Genomic DNA, 19,482 nt, shown 5'->3' with positions numbered 1-19,482 from the left:
CTGCAGATATTTTTGTTACAAAATCTCTGTCAGGTATCGTATGGACATCTTTTGATATTTCTGTTACAAAATCTCTATCGGGTACTGTATGGACATCTATAGATATTTCTGTTACAAAGTCTCTATCGGGTACTGTATGGGCATCTTTGGATACTTCTGTTACAAAATCTCTATTGGGCACTGTATGGACATCTTTAGACATTATTGTTACATAATCTCTGTCGGCTGCAGGATGGACATCTTTAGATATTTCTGCCAGAAAATCTTTGTTGTGCACAATATAGGCATCTGCAGATATTTCTGTTACAAAATCCCGAGTAGGTATTCCATGGACATCTTCAGATATCTCTGCCACAAAATCTCTGTCGGGTAGAATATGGACATCTTTAGATATTTCTGTTACAAAATCTCTGTCGGGTGCAGGATGGGCAGCTGGAGATAGCTCTGTTCCAAACTCTCTCAACATACTAACAAAATCTCCAACAAACTGATCTGGAGGTTTTGTGCCACTCTCCTCAACTTCGGATTCATAACGAAATTCTTTTGCTTCTACTGCTGTTTCACTTGTTGATGAACTGACAAATGTTGAGTGTTCTTCTTTGTTAAATTTACAAGGGTTCAGTGTTGAAGTGAAGTCTTTAACCTTGCCTTCATACTGTTCTTTTTGGCTGAGTTTAGATGCACCAATCACCTCTGTATGTTTTACTGTTGATCTAAATTGATCAGGCATTTGGATTGCATGGATATCTTCAGATGTTACTGCTGGGGTGTCTTCCTCTGCATGAATAATATTTTCAAGCCTTTTATCAGAAATTGGCTCACTTTCTTCTTTAACATCAAATTCATTTGGAAAGTCTTTTGTTTCCATTGGCGTTTGTTTTATCACTTTTCTGGCAAAAGTTGCACTCTCTCTGGTTTTTGCTGTCAAGGGAGAATGTCTCAAAGAATGGATGGAAAATATAAACTGTCCTTCATCTTGTGTTTTATTTTGCCTGATTTGGGGTGTATTAATTATCTCTGCTTGGCTAACTGATGATTCAGATTGATCAGACATTTTATGACGGCTCTCAGGTCTCTGAGTTGGTAAATCTCTCTGTACATGAATGAATCTCTCAGGCTGTTGCCCTGGAGGTGTCTCATGGTCTACCTTACTAGATTTATAAGAAGTATCTTTTACTTCTTCTGGTATTTCTTTCGTCAAAGAACTGATAAAACCTGAGGTTGCTTTTTGCTCTGGTAAAATAGAGGATGTCATCATATGGGTATAATCTTTAACTTGATCTTCATATTGTTTGGCTTCATGGTGGACTTTAGAGATACTTATCACACTATCCTCGGATACTGGTTTCATTTGATCAAAGATTATATGGTCAAATCCAGATGCTTGTTTTACTGAGACATTCCCAGCCCTTTGGTCTTGAAATGCATTTGGATGTTCTTTGACTTCAACTTGACACGTTTTGCTTCTTCCTGATGTGTTATCTTCTAATGCTGCTCTGAAAATGGTTGTGATTTCTTCTTCCTCTAAGGGAGAAGGCTTTGGCTTTTGTGTACATTCTCTCATTATCTCAGCTTTTTCATCAAACCTGGATACATTGACTTCAGTTGCTTTGGAACAATCAACCATTGACTGGTCAGTTTCAGTCTCCTTTGCTAGTGAACGCTGCATACTCATTAAACTTTCAGACCATTTATCAGAAAGTAAGTCATGGTCTTCCTTGAAGTCAGACTTACTTGGATATTTCTTTAATTGCACAGGAGTTTGTTTTATCAGTGTTCTGGTGAATGTTGGGAATTCTTTCTTCCATAGCATTTCCATACAATCACTGTCTTCAGATTGTGGTATTTCTTTAAGTAACTTTGCTTCTTCAACCTTGGAAGGTTCAAGCAAAACTCCCTTCCCTTTAGTTAGTAAAGTCCTCTGCTTACCAGAGGTGGATCCAAACCATTGGTTAGAAAGTGCCTGTGGGTCTTCGGAATGTTCACTCTCCAGTTCTTTTCTCGTATCATAGTCTTTCTGAAAATAGTATTCATCAGTTTCTTGTTCTTCTAACCAGTGTTGATTTTTCTGTGACTGTTCTGTCTCTTGAATTAAATTATCTTTCAGAACTTGCTCTTTTAATGAATGTATGTCTTTTGTTCTGCAAGATTGCTCAATAATATTGTCTTCAGGGGCTCTCTGAGATTCTACTTCATGTGAAGGAAGTCCTAATATCCATTCCATTCGATATTTAAATTCAGGATATTCTCTCTGAAAATATTTACCGGATGACAATTCCTGTCCTTGCACAAAATAAGGCTTACAACAATCAAAATCCATGCAGTCAAGGTCCCCCATGCTTCTGCTGCGCCCTCTGTCTAAGTCAGCATAATTGTACTTCAGATTGCCTTCAGTTGATGCTGTGCCCAAGTCAAATGAAGCTTCAGAAAATGCAAGAGAAAACCTTTTCCTCCTTTTAGCTTCTCGTAAAAGCTGTAATTTAATTTTAATGTCTTCATCAATCAAGCTATCCTTGCTGTGAATCCTCCCATACAACCTAGATGACTGCATTTCTACAGAATTATCACTAAACAGATCATGTTTTATTGGCATTCTTTCAAAATACATTGTACGCATCAGTTTGCTTTTAGAATTTGGCTGTTTATGCAAAATTCCTGGAACCTGATATTTCTTATCAAAAGGAGATCCAACATGTCGGAGATCAACTCTAAGTCTTGCATTACGTTTTTTAACTAAAGAGTCTATGCTCTTGTGAGCCATTTCTGATCTTTTCACAAAACTGATATAATTTGCATTTTTCTCTTCTTTAAGGGCAACAAGTAAAGATGCAGTTGCTTCTGCTGAACCCTCAGAGTTTATTGCAAATATTCTGTAACTTCCTGAATCCTTCTCTTCTACATTATTGATTTCCAAACTTGAGTTGTGAATGTGCATCGTGCTATCTATTTTAATAATCCTTCTTGAATCTTTATGTATGGGTCTGTTGTTATGAAACCATGCAACCTTTGGTGCAGGACTGGCAACAAGTTTGCATCTAAAAATAGCTTGCTCTCCCTCCATTACAGATTTGAATTTTAGCTTTTCAGTAAAAGATGGCCTGAAATTCTCAGACCAGGAACTTATAGAAGATGTTCTGCTTGCACAACGATCAGCAGAAACAAGTTCCTGATCTAAATAATCTTCAGCATCAGAAAATGCTTCCCGTATATTTTCTCTGTTCTCCAAATGTTCTCTCCCGTCATCAAAAAATAATTCTGCAAAAAAAAGCATGAAGTTTCAGTTCAAACATTATAAGAATTAAATTTAGCACAAATCTGTAATACAATGAAATGATGAATGTAATACATAAGCTTTTTCACAAATACTATAAAAAATTCACTCACCATATTTGTTCGAATAAACGCAAGACCATTTTCTTTTTTAATGATTCTGAGCAGGAAAATCGCTCGTTCTTTGTTCCTTCTTCAGACTGTAGCAATTTCTTCTCAAAAATCATTAGAGTATATGTTTTCAAAGAAACATAAAGTGATCTCATGACAGAATTTTGTTTTTGTTTTGCAATGTAAAATCAGTCCCTATAATGATTGGGGGATAGCTAGATTATTACAAGTTCTTACCTGACTTGCAGACAGCAGAATAAACGCCCTTTCTGATCCTTGCAGCATAGGTAAATTGTATAGCAAGTTTGGTAAATAATTTTAAAATTTTAATAAATAGAAGGAAATAAATTTATCCGTAACAGTAATCCTTCTAATTTGCATGAGAAGGCGTTTATTCGAACTAATATAGTTGCTAGATTCACAATGTTACGCAAAAATGCCAGCGTACATGAACACATACTGCTATCTGCAAGCCAGTGTGAATACATGAAGATAGACTGATGTCATGTAAATGGAAAAACTGGACACAAAAATGAAAAATACCCTGACCAAGTTTCTTTAGCAAAATGCACCCTACAAGTCCTCCTAAATACCAGATGCAATTAGTATTGCAAACCTTAATGGAAACTCAGAAATGCATGATACAAACAGAAGTACTGATTCTAGTAATCATAAAATAAATAAATATGTCTAGCGTTCAATTATGAAATGGCAAATAATTGACAATTGATTTAAACACCTCATTATATACTTCTTAATAGAATCTAACATGCATCTCTATATATTCCTGTTGCAGCATATCAATTACGATAATAAGCAATTCAAAATTAAAATTCGACTGAATTATGAGGAACTAATACATGTTAAAAAAATAAAGTTGCCTGTAAAATAAATATTGAGGTTAAAGAATTATTTTATTTACACCAATATGAAAATGATGACAACAAACCAGACTTGTAAACAAATCAGATAGAAACAGATAACATGCGATTTTGATATTTTGCAATGCAACACAACTTACTATGATGGCAAAATACCAATGCATACAGGGCAGTAGTCGGAACCTAAAATTGATATAAAATTCAAGAAATTTTTATCAAATAATGATAAAAATATTACCTCTCACTTCCATTTCTATTTGCTGTTCAATTTTGTCTTGAATCTTCGGAGCTGCATGGAAATGAATAATATTGAATATCATAGCAAGAATACAATATTATTTTCCATTCCTATATTAAAAGTGCAAAATAAGAAAATGAAAACAGGAATACATGGAATATGCAAAGACATCCGAAACATACATGCAAAACCATTAAAGTGTAGTTGCTAATTATGATTTCCAGAAGGCTGTACCAGGCAACTGGTCGATTCACAAAGCTAGTTCAGACAATCCAGGATTTTACAAATAAAAAGTTCATTCTCCATTTTGTTCTGTATCAAACCATCAAACATGCCTCAACATGCCTATTCTGATTTCAGGAAAAAGAAATGCAATAATCCACAAGTCAAAAGATGACTTTCTGTAAAGAATCTTTCAATGAGATGTGCTGAGATGCATGATAGAGTCACATTGGGAAGGACCAAAGCATGCAATTGCCAACCTGTCACTCTAAGTAGTGTGTTGCACGCTGTTTCTCCAGCAGAGTTAACCGCTTTGCATGAATAAGTGCCACTGTGACTCTGGCTGACTTTCTGTAACTTTAAACTGCATAGCAACCCATCATGTTTAATGGAACACAATGAAGATTCTTCAACTATGCGTTGGTTGTACAGCCAAAGTACACAGGGTGATGGTACACCTTTTACAAGGCAAAACAGTAAAACATCTTCTCCGTTTTGTACAATGACTTCTGGTGGCAACTTTTCTAAGAACATCGGTGCTATGGCTCCAGTGTCTATCAGCTCATCGAAGGGCACTATGTCAGGATAATAATCATGGCTCCTTGGCTTCTCTCTTCGAATTGGCCTTTTGGTTGAAGATGGTGGTGGACTTGATGGCTTCGTTAGTACTTCTAGTTTGCTATCAGATGTAATATGTGGTCTTTGTTCAGTTTTAGTGCTATCTGAATTGCTATCAGTGGGAATTTTTGCACCTGTTTTGGGTTTTGATTCTTCAGCTATGCAAGAATAAAATTAGGATAAATGTTAACTGTCTTATCAATTTCAGCAAAGTAAATATTTGTACAATTTTATAACAGCAAGACTCAGTGTTTTCAATAACACATGCAGATTGGTGTGATGAAATATCTAGTGTTAAGTTTTATATAAATCACTAACTAAACATGTTTAACTAAATATTTTACTATCAAAAGGTAAATTTAGGATCTTCTTAACATGATACTAGACTTATTTTGGAAACGAAACAATGAAGTGGATAGATCAGGATTTTGTTTGTAAATAAAATTAGAAACAACCACCTTCAACTATTAGTACAGCTGTAGTCTTCATTTCACCACCTTCATTTCTTGCAGTACAGCTGTACTGTCCCTGATCTTCTAAATGCACATTAAGGATTGTGAGTGACATGACATTTCCGTTCTGAGAAATCTTCAGTCTTTCTGATTCTTCCAGTCTTTTGCTTCTTTGACTCCAAATGACCTCTGAGAAAGATTGCCCACTAAAAGAACAGATGAATTGTGCCACCTGACCAGCTTTCACCCTCAGATCACTAAGTTCAAGCAGAATCATGGGAACCTCAAGGGCAGGTTTAGCTGCAGTAACAGTTATTTCAGCTTCACATTTAACCTCACCATAAAGATTTAGAGCTTTACATCTATAGGTCCCTGTGTCTTTTTCTTGAACTTCTCGTATAATTAATTCTGATGACGTCAAGACTTCATCCTCTGTTATAGTGACAATTTTTATTCTCTTAACTGCCACAAGTTCTTGGCCTTCTCTGTACCATTTTATTTCAGGTCTTGGGAATGCTAAGACTTGACATTTTAGAGATGCCGTTTCACCTAACAAAACTGGGACATTATTCATATCTTGCAGGATTTTTGGTGGACATTGGTAGCCACTTCTGATTGTTTCTGTGTGGGCAATTTTTTGGCATTCTTCCCATCTTTCAGAAGAAACGGTCTTGCTCGATGAATTCATGGAAACACTTTCAAACATCTGAACATTGTATGTATGTTCTTGCTGTAAACTGATTTCTTTTGCATAGTTCTTTGTATGCGTTATGGTCACAGGGGACTCCACATGCATTTTTGATACTTCAAAAGTCTTTGAAACGATGGATTCGTCTACAGCTTTTCCAGAAGTTGTTATGCTCTGACTATCTATGCTTTGCACTTTGTAATCTGAGTAACAAAAGACAAAATATTAATCATGATATTAAATCATGACTGGCAAAATAACAAAAGCAACAGCTCATGTTGTCCAAAGGGCAACCCAGCATGCGAGCCACATGCTAAAGAAGTGCAATTCACTTGATTGAGGAAAACTCCCATGTCCTTTTCCTCAATAACATCTGCTACATTCTATAGGAGAAAACAGCATTCATGGAAAAAAAACGAAGATTTAGTTCTTCTCTTGCAAATTCTCAAGATGAAGATGAATGCATCTATATAAATGAAGATGAAAGGTTTTTTAAATGGTACGTAAAAGTGATCAGATTTTAGAAACATGAGGTTATAGGACGTGTGAAACCAAAGAGGAGCAGAAAAAAATCAAGGATAAAATATGCCATCAAAAGTAGCACAGCAAGTCGCAGATGGAGAATAAATTGTTTGAACTTCAATTATTGTGCATGTAGTAGCACTAGCTTTTTCAGCAGCATCATTTATTTTGTGTGCAGTTATTGCCTGACATGAACTGTACTTTGCTGAAATTGCTGAATCAGTTAACACTATCCTAATTTTATTCTTGCATCAATAAAAGGGTGGCATTGTTCTCAGAATTATCAAAATGAAGTATCAGGACTTTTCTTGGCTTCATTAACTGTCCATTATGCAGTCCTAAGGTCTCTGATGTGGGGACACCAGAAACTATCACATAAAATTTGATTGCTGCCCTATTGTGTACTTGCCTACTTAAAATGCTGTTAATAAAAGTAGGCAATTGTTTATGTTGCTCCTTCAGAAGAACCAAATGAGGACATACATAAGATACTGAGTCTTTGATGTAATCAACCTTTTTATATCCTGGAAAGGAAATCAGGGTTTGAATTGTATGACTGGCATTACAAACGAAAAGCCAAAGCACAGACGTGCAACATTTAAAAAAAAGGTTTTCTATGTTTGAATTACTTAGGTGCATTTGATAAAAACTTTCATCTTATTTTTTAGTTCTCTGGAAAAATCTTAAAATTGAAACCACTGCAAGAGAAGACCTAACCTTAATCAAAAAATCCAAACAGAATGATTAAATAAAAAAAACTTTATTCCTTATTAAATTTACAGTTGTAACACATTACGATCCTTTAAACAAAAGAAACTTATTTAATGATAAAGGATGATCATGTTATGGTGGAATTCCACAGTGCACATAAGATGGCCTCTACTGTTTACTTCAGAGGTGGATGAAAGAGCTGGCCATGAGATACAATAGATATGAAAAGATGTGTAGACTAGGTGAGTTGCTTGATGAGGTCTAAAGCTGATAAAATGTTTCAACAAATGGTAGGTATAAAGGCAAGGTGGAATGGTGATCAGCAGTACAAGCACAAAATGCACATGCCATCCCGAGAAGTGAACACAGTTGCTGGCCGAATTGTGATGATGTTTAGAAATGAATGATGCAGGCAATGTCAAAATAGCGAGAACAACTGCAGGCAGAAGAATGCTTCAGAGTTCATACCAGGAAAACAGATGTGTAAAAATAATGACAAATGTAGCAATGTAAAGCCAAACATAATGATTTAAGCTAATTTACCTTCCAGTTTTAAGTTTGCAGTACATGACACTTCGCCAACAGAGTTGGATGCCACACATTTATAGATTCCTTCATCCTCCGGGTATACTTCAGCAATTTCCAGCTGATAAGTATCTTCAAACTGAACCATCTTGAAGAACCGTGATTGTTTGATCTCCTTCTGCTTACTATACCATGTAACCTTCAGATCTAAATGTGTTTTAAAAAGAAATGCAATTTCATCAAAAAAAATTGTTCCGAGTTGATCTTGTTAACAAATTCTAACTTTGTGAGTAATAAGCGTAAATGTGTCATACTTAAACTCAATATAATAGTAGACTACATATAATTTGAAATATTGTAGCTGAAGCATAAACAGAGTATGTGTATCACAAAAATCTGCTGTCTATGTAAAGGAAGCAAGGGCAGAAAGCAGTACCCCATAAAAACAATTGGAACTGTAGCAGCAAAAAAAAATTGTGGGGCAGAGAGAAGCACATTAAAAAAGAACTATATAAATGGCAGACGAACAGAAGAAAGAACACAAAATTGACATTATAGCCAGCACAGAGTAAATTGCACTGAAGCCCTACAATTACAGTCTGGTGTTTCTAGTGGTATTTAAGTCTTTCACAATACAATTAAAGTTTTAAATGAAGATGGCCAAATAGCCTTAATCAAGGCTTTTCTCATTTTATTCCTTCATGGCATGCGGGTGTCACTGCAAGGCTGACATTTGTTTAGTCTCAATAGACCATTTCTGTAGTTAAGAGCAAACCACATTTCTGAGGGTCTACAGTCACATGTAGGTCAGATCACAAAGATGGCAGATTCCCTACCCCGAAAGACATCAGTAAACCAGATGGGTTTTTATGACCATTGACACATAGACACCATTAGGCCAGCTTTTAGCTCCAAATTTTGGTTGAATTCAACTTTCACCATCTGCTATGATGGTATTTGAACTCATGCTTCAAGAGTATTGGCATAAAACCTGTAGATTAGTAGGTGAAAGACAATACCACTACACCACCACCTCGACTAAATAAATTAGGTGGAGTAAAACCAACATTACCGGAATCCAATTTGTATGGAATAAATGGCTGACACATTTAAACAATAGATAAATACTTGCTTAATTAAAATAAATAATTAACAAGTTGAAGTCAAACTGAATGCATCAACTGATTATAATCTAAACATTAGTAAAGGCAATTCACACTAAAAACAAATCATTTCTGACAATAATGAATAAAGATTGTTGCAGCACAGACTGGGTGTTGAAACTGCAGGATATGAGAAATTATGGCCATTAAGATCGGCCTGAACAATATAGGAAATGTATCCATCATGAGATCTTCCAGCTCAGATTCTCTGAGCTTGACTGCAGAGTCCAGTCTGAGACACAGGAAGGGTTAGAAATTTCCGGATGGAGCCCAGAAACTGATCAGAAAAAAATACTCAAGTAGAACGACAACTGTATCATTTTCAGTTAGCATGGAAGGGGGAATGTAGGGGAAACAGAGAGGAAGTACTCTGAAAATAGTGGCATTCAACATTACAACATATCTGCTACAAGTGGGGGTAGAGATGAAGGCTGCAGTAGCAAATGCCAGAATGCTAACTGTGCTGTCATGAAGCAGGAAATTTCAAAAGGTAGCAAGTAAAACAGGAAAAATCATCATCAGAGGGTAATTGATAAGTAGGAAATAGCAGAATCTTCCATGATCATAACTGACAGTCAAAAAGAATGTGTTGTCTATATCTTAAAGGATTTTTTTAGGTGCAACTGGAGAAGAATTTGCAGCAGAAAGACCTAGTTCTTCCCATGTCACACCAATGTCATTAGCAAGGTCACTGAGGGTCCCTGCTAAATCAGTATCCGGGATTGAGTTAAGAAGCAAAACTTCAAAGATACAAATTTCAGGATTGCAATTTGAGGCTGACTTGACATTTAGGTTACCAGATCAGGAAGGTATATGAATGGCTGAAGAATGGTGAGGGAAAGAAGAGATCTCATTTAAATGGTGTACTGCCACCAACAACTTTTTGCTTATTCATTCACAGGTTGCACAGCCCTAACTGCACTTGAGCAGGTGGGTGAAGGAACTGAGAGGAGAGGTCAGATAAAAGGAAAGTAGTAGAGATTATATAAATGGTCAGGAACAGATAAAGTTACAGACTTTAAAATATAAGGAGAAATTATATCAGTATAAAATAAATTAAAATTAGAGCAAGAGGGAAAAAACAAATTAAACTATGAGTTCAGCAACATATATAGTATCCAGAACAAAACTAGGAATCTAGAGGCAATTCATAAAGTGAAACTAGATTTTAAAGGAATAAATGAAACATAACTGTATTAATAAAAGAATGGACATAGTCAGCCTCATCCCCTTTCTTAGTAATAGTCTGAATGTGGCCCAGTCTGCTTGCAACCTTGGTATTGTTAGCTTTTAATCACATAGCCATATCATCATAAGGAATGCCTATTTAAACCATAAGACATTGGAGCAGAAATTAAGCCATTTGGCCCATCAAGTCTGCTCAGCCATTCAATCATGTCTGATAAGTTTCTCAACCCCATTCTCCCACTTTCTCCCCATAACCTTTGATGCCCTTGACAATCAAGAACCTATCTATCTCTGTCCTAAATATACTCAATGACCTGACTTCCATAGCCTTCTGAAGGAGTGAGTTCAATAGACTCACCACTCTCTGGCTGGTGATGTTTCTCCTCATCTCCATTCTAAAGGGTCTCTCTCTTACAGTCCCTCGGACACTAAGGTTGTGCCTCGAATCCTAGTCTCTCCTGCTAATGGAAACATCTTCCCAACGTCCACTCTGTCCAGTCTGTTCAATTTTCTGTAAGTTCCAATTAAATCTCCTCCTTTCTTCTAAACTCTATCAAGTATAGACCCAGAGTCCTCAACCATTCCTCATATGTTAAGATTTTCAATCCTGGCATCATTCTCGTGAACCTCCTCCGGATGCGCTCCAGGGCCAGTATATTCTTCCTGAGGTACAGGGCCCAAAATTACTCACAATATTCTAAATGTGGTCTGACCAGAGCCTTATAAAGCCTCAGAGGTACATCCCTGCTTTTATATTCTAGTCCTCTCAAAATATATGCCAACATTGTATCTGCCTTCTCAACCTGCAAGTTTACCTTAAGGGAATCCTGGACTAGAACTCCCAAGTCCCTTTGCACTTCAGATTTCTGAATTTTCTCCCTATTTAGAAAATAGTCTATGCCTCTAATACTTCCTAGCAAATTGCATGACCTCACACGTTCCAATGTTGTATTCCATCTGCCACTTCTTTGCCCACACTCCTAACCTGTCTAAATCCTTCTGCAGTCTCGCCGCTTCCTCAATACTACCTGTTCCTCCACCTATCTTTGTATCATCTGCAAACTTAGCCAGAATGCCCTCAGTTCCTTCATCTAGATCATTAAGGTATAAAGTGAAGAGTTGTAGCCCTAACACTGATCCTTGTGGAACACCACTTGTCACCGGCTGCCATCCTGAGAAAGAGCCTGTTATCCCCACTCTCTGCTTTCTGCCAGACAGTCAATCTTCTATCCATGCTAGCACCTTGCCTCTCACACCATGGGCCCTTATCTTACTCAGCAGCCTCCTGTGTGGCACCTTGTCAAAGACCTTCTGGAAGTCCAAGTAGATAACATCCATTGGCTCTCCTTGGTCTAACCTGCTCGTTACCTCCTCAAGGAATTCCAGCAGATTTGTCAGGCATGACCTTCCCTTGATGAAACCATGCTGACTTTGCCCTATTTTACCATGCACTTCCAAGTATTCAGAAATTTCATCCTTCACAATGGATTCTAAAATCTTACCAACAACTGAGGTCAGCCTAATTGGCCTGTAATTTCCTATCTTTTGCCTCATTCCCTTCTTAAACAGGTGGTTACACTCGCGATTTTCCAGTCCTCTGGGACCCTCCCTGACTCCAGTGATGCCTGAAAGATCACCACTAATGCCTCCACTATCTCTTTAGCTATCTCCTTCAGAACTCAGGGGTGCAGTTCATCTGGTCCAGGTGATTTATTCACTTCAGATCTTTCAGTTTTTCGGCACCTTCTCCTTGGTGATGGTCACCATACTCATCTCTTTCCCCTGACTCTCTTGAATTTTTGGAATGTTACTCATGTCTTCCACTCTGAAGACTGACACAAAGTACTTGTTCAGTTCCTCTGCCATTTCTTTGTTCCCCATTACTACTTCTCCAGCATCATTTTCCAGTGGCCCAATGTCCACTTTTGCCTCTCTTTTACCCGTTGTATACCTAAAGAAACTCTTGCAATTTTTTTATAGTACTGGCTAGCTTACCCTCATATAATCTTCTCCCTCCTAATGTCCTTATTGGGTGTTCTCTGTTGGTCTTTGTAGGTGTTCCAATCCTTCGGGTTTCCATTGCCCTTGGCCGCAATGTATGCTTTCTCATTTGCTTTTATGCTGTCCCTGACTTTCAGTCATGGTTGCCTCATTGTCCCTGTGCCATGTTTCTTTTTCCTAGGAATGAGTTTTTGCTGTGTCTTCTGAATTACTCGCAGAAACTCCTGCCATTGCTTTTCCACTGTCTGTCCTGCTATGCTCCTCTCCCAGTCAATTCAGGTCAGCTCCTCCCTCATGCCTCTGTAGTTACTTTTATTCAGCTGTAATACTATTACCTCTGATTCCACCTTCTCCCTCTCAAATTGCAGAGTAAATTCTATCATGTTATGGTCACTGCCTCCTAAAGGTTCCTTCACCTTAAGCTCCCTTATCTCCAAAATGTGGGGGTGGATTTAGCTGCATAGAAAAGTATATAAAAATTCCTTTTCTTGTGATCCACTACCAAACGGGTTTTCCCAGTCCACCTGCATATTGAAATCTCCCATGATCACTGTAACCTTGCCTTTTTTACACGCCTTTTCCATCTCCTGGTGTATCTTGTGCCCCAGCTCCTGACTACTGTTTGGAGACCTGTACATAACTCACATTATGTTCTTTTTCTCACCTTTGCAGTTCCTCAACTCTACCCACACAGAATCTACACCATCTGACCCTACATTGTTTCTTACTATTGATTTATTCATTTCTTACTAATAAGGTAACCCCACTCCCTCTGCCCACCTGCCTGTCTTTTCGATAGGATGTATATCCTTGGATATTTAGCTCCCAGTCCTGATCCCCTTGCAGCCACGTCTCCATGATGCCCATCACATCATACCTGCCAATTTCAATCTGTGCCACAGCTCATTTACCTTATTTCGTATACTGTGTGCATTCAGATACAACATCTTCAGTCCTGTATTTACCGTCCCTCTTCTCTTTGTCATCCCTTTATCCAGTGTGCTTGAAGTTTGACTCCTGACCCTTTCCAAACACTGTCCTATTTTGTGTTCTGGAGACTTTCGTGATCTTTCCTGAGTTTTCCTTTTTTTTTATATACTTTTCTATGCAGCTAAATCCACCCCCACAGGTGTTAACCTGCTGCTTTGTTTCCCATTGGCCATTATACTTCTCAGAGTTTTATCCTTCCCTACCCTCCAATTTCTAGTTTAAAGTGCCGTTGACCACCTTATTTAGCCTTTTCGCTAGAACATTGGTCCCAGCTTGGGTCAGGTGGAGACCATTCCAATGGTACAGATCCTTCCTGTTCCAATACTAATGCCTGCGCTCCATTACAGCATTCAACACCTCGGCCTGGCATGGCAGTCTTGTCCACGCATGGAGGTTTTGTTCCCGTGTGGAGGCCTGCTTTGGATCAGCTTTGAGGTACTTCAATGGTCCAGCTGGTGGTCTTGGCCCAGAATGGCAATCTTCTCTAGTGGAGGCTTCCAGCCCAATATTCCAGTGGCCCAATGTGGCAGTCTCTTCCTGGCTGCATCTTCCAAGTATTCCATTGTTCCTTAAATTGACTTTTCCCTAGCCTAGGAGCCTTTAACTGAACTGCAATGAGCTTTTTAAATTTTTTTTTCTTATTACCTATGACTTCTGTCATTAACATAGGCGTCATGGTAGGGCAACTAATAAAACTTTTCACTGTATTTTTCAAATAAAAGTACAAGTGACAATAAATTTCTCTTCTATTCTATTCTACCACTGCCTTAGCTCACTTGCTGTGGAAACCCTCCATTATTTATTCTGTTGTTACCTCTAGATCAGCGCTTCTTGAAACATTTTCCTACTGAGACCCCACTTCAATGCTTGATGATTTCTGTGAGCCTTCACGGAAAACAGAGAGCACGAGGTTGGGGAGACATGGGAGAGTGGGAACGGGAAGCATGGACCTGTACCCAGTTGCTATAATGTGGTCAGAACTACCATGGCAGTCATTACTGCCTTAGTGTCATGACCTCAAGATTCTCCAAAGTCCATTTGGGAAGCTCTTCTGTAGACTTCACCATTCCAATGCACTGCGGACGATTCTTCCACAAGAGTCCATAAACATTCATCCAATTCTCTACTGTCCATGTCCTAACTCACACCTGTGCTTACCAACCTACTATGTCTCCTTGATGAGCTATACTTTGATCTTTAAATCCTCAAACTCATTATCAAATTCATCCATGGTTTTGCTCCTCTGATACCTCTGTAATTTTCTCCAGTCCTATGATCCTCTGAAACATCTGTGGTCTTTCAATTCTGACTTTTTGAGCATCCTCATTTTTAATGGTTCATCCATCAGTGCTGGTGCCTTCAGCTTCCAGGAACATAAGCTCTAAAATCCCCTCACCAATCATCTTATCTTTGTTTTCTTCCTTTAAAAACTACCACTTTGGCAAAGCTTTACACCATTTGTTCTAATATTTTTTTAAGGTGGCTTAGTATATTTTTTATAATTCTCCTGTTAAGTACCTTGGCAGATTTTGCTGCATCACAGGTATGGTATAAATAAATTGTTGCCATTTACAAATTTCAGGTTGTCATGTACATAGAAAGAAAAGAAACATTGAACCGGCTGGTAGAGGTTAGAAAATGGTATTAGAGAAATAAAACATAACTGCAGCAACATCAGCCATTAAAGTGGAATACCTTTGAAACTGGGTGCAGGGATCATGATCTTAATGTTTATCCTGTAACCATCAAAAACAATACAGGAAGTAGGCAAATTTCACACTGTAATTTTAATGATTGTGGCATGCAATCCAATGCTGAAGGTACTGTTGAGGAGCTGTATGCCTCCGTACAGGCCATAAACTAAACCTAATCTGCACTATTTTGACTGCAGCAGGAACTTGAAACGGTTAAATAATAGTCATAGATCAGGCAGAATCTATAAATATAGTACAACAGGCCAGACAGTGTGCCCCAAAACTCTCAGATACCATGCTGGAGGCCTTGGTTTTGGAGCTACATTGGAGATAGATCCTCTTCTCTTGGAGTGCCTCAGTTCACACTCAAACAAACTGCAAAGTCAGCAAGAACAGATAGCCATTATGGTAAGTGGCAACAATCCAGCCTTGAGCATTTGGATGCAGTGCCAAAACAAATCTAATGGTCTCATACATGCGTAGTTAGGGTTGGAGAATGCATCTTCAGATGTCATTTCCTAAGTACCATTAGCTTCACACAATTTTCCTTTTACCATATTTCCTTCACTTGCCTAACAACAATCATGATTAACTTGAACTCATACCTCACATTCACAATGTGAGCTTACCTTCATACACTCTGAAGTGCCACAAACCACATACTCACACCTCACAGCTTGCACATACTGCCAGCTATGTAATTCTGGCATGCACAACTTTCAAATGGTTAGTACCACACTCAAAAACACACTTCCCACTCTTTGCAGGACGAGGTGGCCTTGAATTGATAAGAAAGCAACTCACTGTTTGGGTGAGGGGTGAGGGCTGTGGGCTGTGTGCAATGCTGCATCTGCTCATCTCCATAGAGGAGACAGTGCTTTCCACCATTGCAGCAGTGGTCATAGAGGCAGTGACCAGTGAACAGTAGCCTACTGAGGCAGACAGTAAGTTCCTACTTATTACCTTCTAAATTCTTACTTTACCCTCAACCAAAAAGGTTGAAGGTCATGCAGACAAACATTATTCATGTATTAGCACCTGCCACACTCCCATTGCCAATGTCAAGAAACATGCAGAAGTCAGATTCCAGGTTGACTCGAGCTGTGAGCAGAGCTTGCATCATATTCTTTCCAAAGAGGAAGTGGTAGCAAACCTGTGGGCCCAACCGTGAACTGTGGTGGTTTCCATGGCAGCACAAGAAGGCTACACCCAGCCAACCAGTGCTGCAATGGAAGCTCAAACTGAGATCAGCAAATCTTAGCTTTCGTCACAAAGGCTCAGAAAGCTGCCATCACAACTACAGGTACCGGTACTCAAAGGGTTTTGCAGAGTCTCCCAATCCAGCAATCCGCCTTCCAGCACAGCCAGAGGATTGCCGAGGCACCAACCCAAGGGAGTGGTGCCGGGCTGTGCAGCACAAACCTGCTGCTCTCTCTCAGGATGTCAGTGTTTGTGCTCCAACCACTACCAATCTGTCAGTGGCCCTGCTGCTTTTTCAACCAGCCAGCTAGGTTTGCCACTGACCATGCTGAGGTAGTATGTGTGAAGCCAAGCTTTCAAATCCCAGTGCTGCTTGAGACTGCCCCACAAGGCACTTGCAAGCAGCCATTCTTCCATCAAGCATTCTGCTGCCACTGGGGTAGAACTAATTTGTTGCACTAGGGCAGACCAAGGCACACAGAAAACAGGCACTAAGGAAATGCACAAGGATGATTAATTCAAGTATTGATGCTCTGTTGCATAAAGTTGATATCAGATGATTACTCCCTGGTGGCTTTTATTTTAGGATTGAGGAAAATCTGATGATCTAATAAAAATGGATGGGAAGGCATGGAATTTCTAAACAATGGAGATTTGTTGTTTTATTCATGAGAAGCAAAGTCAAATGACGCACATGAAGAAAGCCCAGCTTGTACATTGATGGTCTGGCTTCTTGCTCCCTTTCTCCCATCTGCTTGCTTCTCCTTCTGAGGTGTTTGTTGTATCCCTGGTGGTAATTAAAGACTGTGTCTTTATAATGACCAGGATGTAAAAGGAGAAACAGATCAAAACAAGGTGGATTCTTGCTCTGGCCAGTACAGGGCTCCTCCAGACAAGGTAATCATTGTTTTAGTACTCTGCTATCTGCCTGAAGATGGTCCACATAGCAGCATGTTGGCCTTGTGTGGCTGGTTTACCCAGGGTGTTATTAACAATGTAAAACTTATTGTCCTTGATTCCCATCTCTGTTTTGGTGAAAGATTCTTGCAACTGAAGGTTAGTGTAGAATAAATGTCTCATGACTACTCCCAGGACAGAAGACATTCACTAGGGTGATGTATTGAGTATGGTTACATAACAAGTCCATAGCGAATGAATGGAAAGTTAAATGGTTTCAGTTCATATCACCATCTGGGTGCAGAGTTCGCGAAGCCAGTAATGTGCAGTCGATTGCACCCTGCACTGTGGAGAACTGCATTATCGTGCAGAAGCCATATGCATGCTCCTCCTGTCTCTCTCAGTTCAGAGAAAAACAACAAAGCCATGAAAGACAGAACCTCTGTCACCTCTCTGATGGAGCACTGAATGGCAGCCTGGAGATGTTAGTTGTGTCCCCTGTTCTGGCCTGGTAGGATCTGGACCCAAACAAACTGAATGCCATGGACACCATCATGGTGACTGAAAACACTGGCCTCATCCCGATTGGAGGCTGCAGCTCGGGATCCAAGCAGTCGCACACTTCTGTGACAATCTCTTTGGAGAACAGCAGATTCCTCTTCCTGGCTTAGTCAGTCGTAGGTGTGAAGAGCCTATTCCCAATTCTCTTTGCGAGTAGGTTATTTTCACTGCTGTTGCCTCCACACCATCTCCCTCTCACACAGCAGCCCAGGGAAACTTGTCCCACAGTTGGGAGAAATTGGTGCTCGGAACCTTGTAGTTACAAGTAATGCCTATTCCACATGCAGCACAGTCTACAGATTTTATCAACTGTTATCAACTTCTCTAAATACACAGCACTTTCAAATACTCAAACAAGGCCAGTGTAACATGTTAGTGTTCTCTTTCATTAGCAGTGATGAGAATACCTCTCATGAGCACAATATTAAATGAGAGTTGGGGAGATGGTGGTGTAATAGTAATGGCACTAGACTCGCAGTCCAGTGGACCAGCTAATGTCCTGTGGATGGAAACAAAAAGTGCTACAGAAACTCAGCAGGTCTTGCAGTGGAGAGAGAAACACAGGTAATTGTCTCAAGTCTGATATGACTCTTCTTCGGAACACAGCTGGCAATTAGCATATTTTAAATTCAATTAATAAAAATCTGGAATTGCAAGCTAGTGCCAGTATTAATCACTATCAATTGTCATAAAAACTCATCTGATTCAATAATGTCCTTTAAAGAAGGAAATCTGTTGTCATTACTTGGTCTTGTTTACATGGAAGTCTGGCTTCATAGCAATGACACTTAATGGTTCTCTGAAGTGACATAGCAAACCATTTACTTCAAGGGCAATTAGGGAAGTGTAAAAACTGCTGGAATTGTTAGTGATACCTGGAAAAAATGAAGAGAGAAAGGAGCAGCAAGATTCAAAATGACATAGATGGCATCAAGTCAGTGTCACACATAAACAAACATGGCCTGCCTTCTGTCCATATTTCTTTTACACACATGAACCGCCCGCATTATCATATTCATCAAGATGGTATTTGGTATGCATCACTCTGTACGTGTGTTGAACTGCCATGGATGTAATAAAGGCAAAGCACAGTGGATGCTGGAAATCTGAAACAAACACAGAGGATGCTGAATATCAAACTTAGCAGGTCAGGCAGCATCTGTGGAGAGATACAGGTTAACTCTGAAAAGGGTGACTCTGTTTCTCCCTCACACATATGCCAGAGCTGCTGAGTTTCTCCACATATGTGTCATGCATATAATCTTGTTACTAAACCAACATTCCAGTGCTAAAATTACGAGTGCAATGCAATTAAATTTTACACACCCTGCATGATGCTTACATAGTGCCTTTTATATGGTAAATATATAAACATATGATCAAAAAACAAAAGTAGGCCACTCAGCCTTCAGAGATAACAAGGTGTAGAGCTGGATGAACACAGCAGACCAAGCAGCATCAGAGGAGCAGGAAGGCTGACATTTCGGGCCTAGACCCTTCTTCAGAAATGAATTTCTGAAGAAGGGTCTAGGCCCAAAACGTCAGCCTTC

General features: G+C 39.1%; 1 protein-coding gene across 1 annotated transcript in view; it reads right to left on the bottom strand.

Annotated features, from left to right (window-relative positions):
• The window catches only part of ttn.2 (titin, tandem duplicate 2), a 308,270-nt gene that overhangs the window by 241,827 nt on the left and 46,961 nt on the right, over window positions 1-19,482 (bottom strand). Inside the window, exons 39-40 of the mRNA XM_048599205.1 lie at window positions 8,257-8,445; window positions 4,501-4,551 (exon numbers count right to left, since the gene is read on the bottom strand). Of these exons, the coding sequence (XP_048455162.1) occupies window positions 4,501-4,551; window positions 8,257-8,445 (240 nt within the window). The remainder of the gene's footprint in view (window positions 1-4,500; window positions 4,552-8,256; window positions 8,446-19,482) is intronic.

Source organism: Rhincodon typus, chromosome 7 (genome assembly GCF_021869965.1).
Source record: "Rhincodon typus isolate 14 chromosome 7, sRhiTyp1.1, whole genome shotgun sequence".
Taxonomy (NCBI): domain Eukaryota; kingdom Metazoa; phylum Chordata; class Chondrichthyes; order Orectolobiformes; family Rhincodontidae; genus Rhincodon; species Rhincodon typus.
Note: the sequence above shows the minus strand (reverse complement) of the source record. Positions and strands in the feature narration are given on the sequence as shown.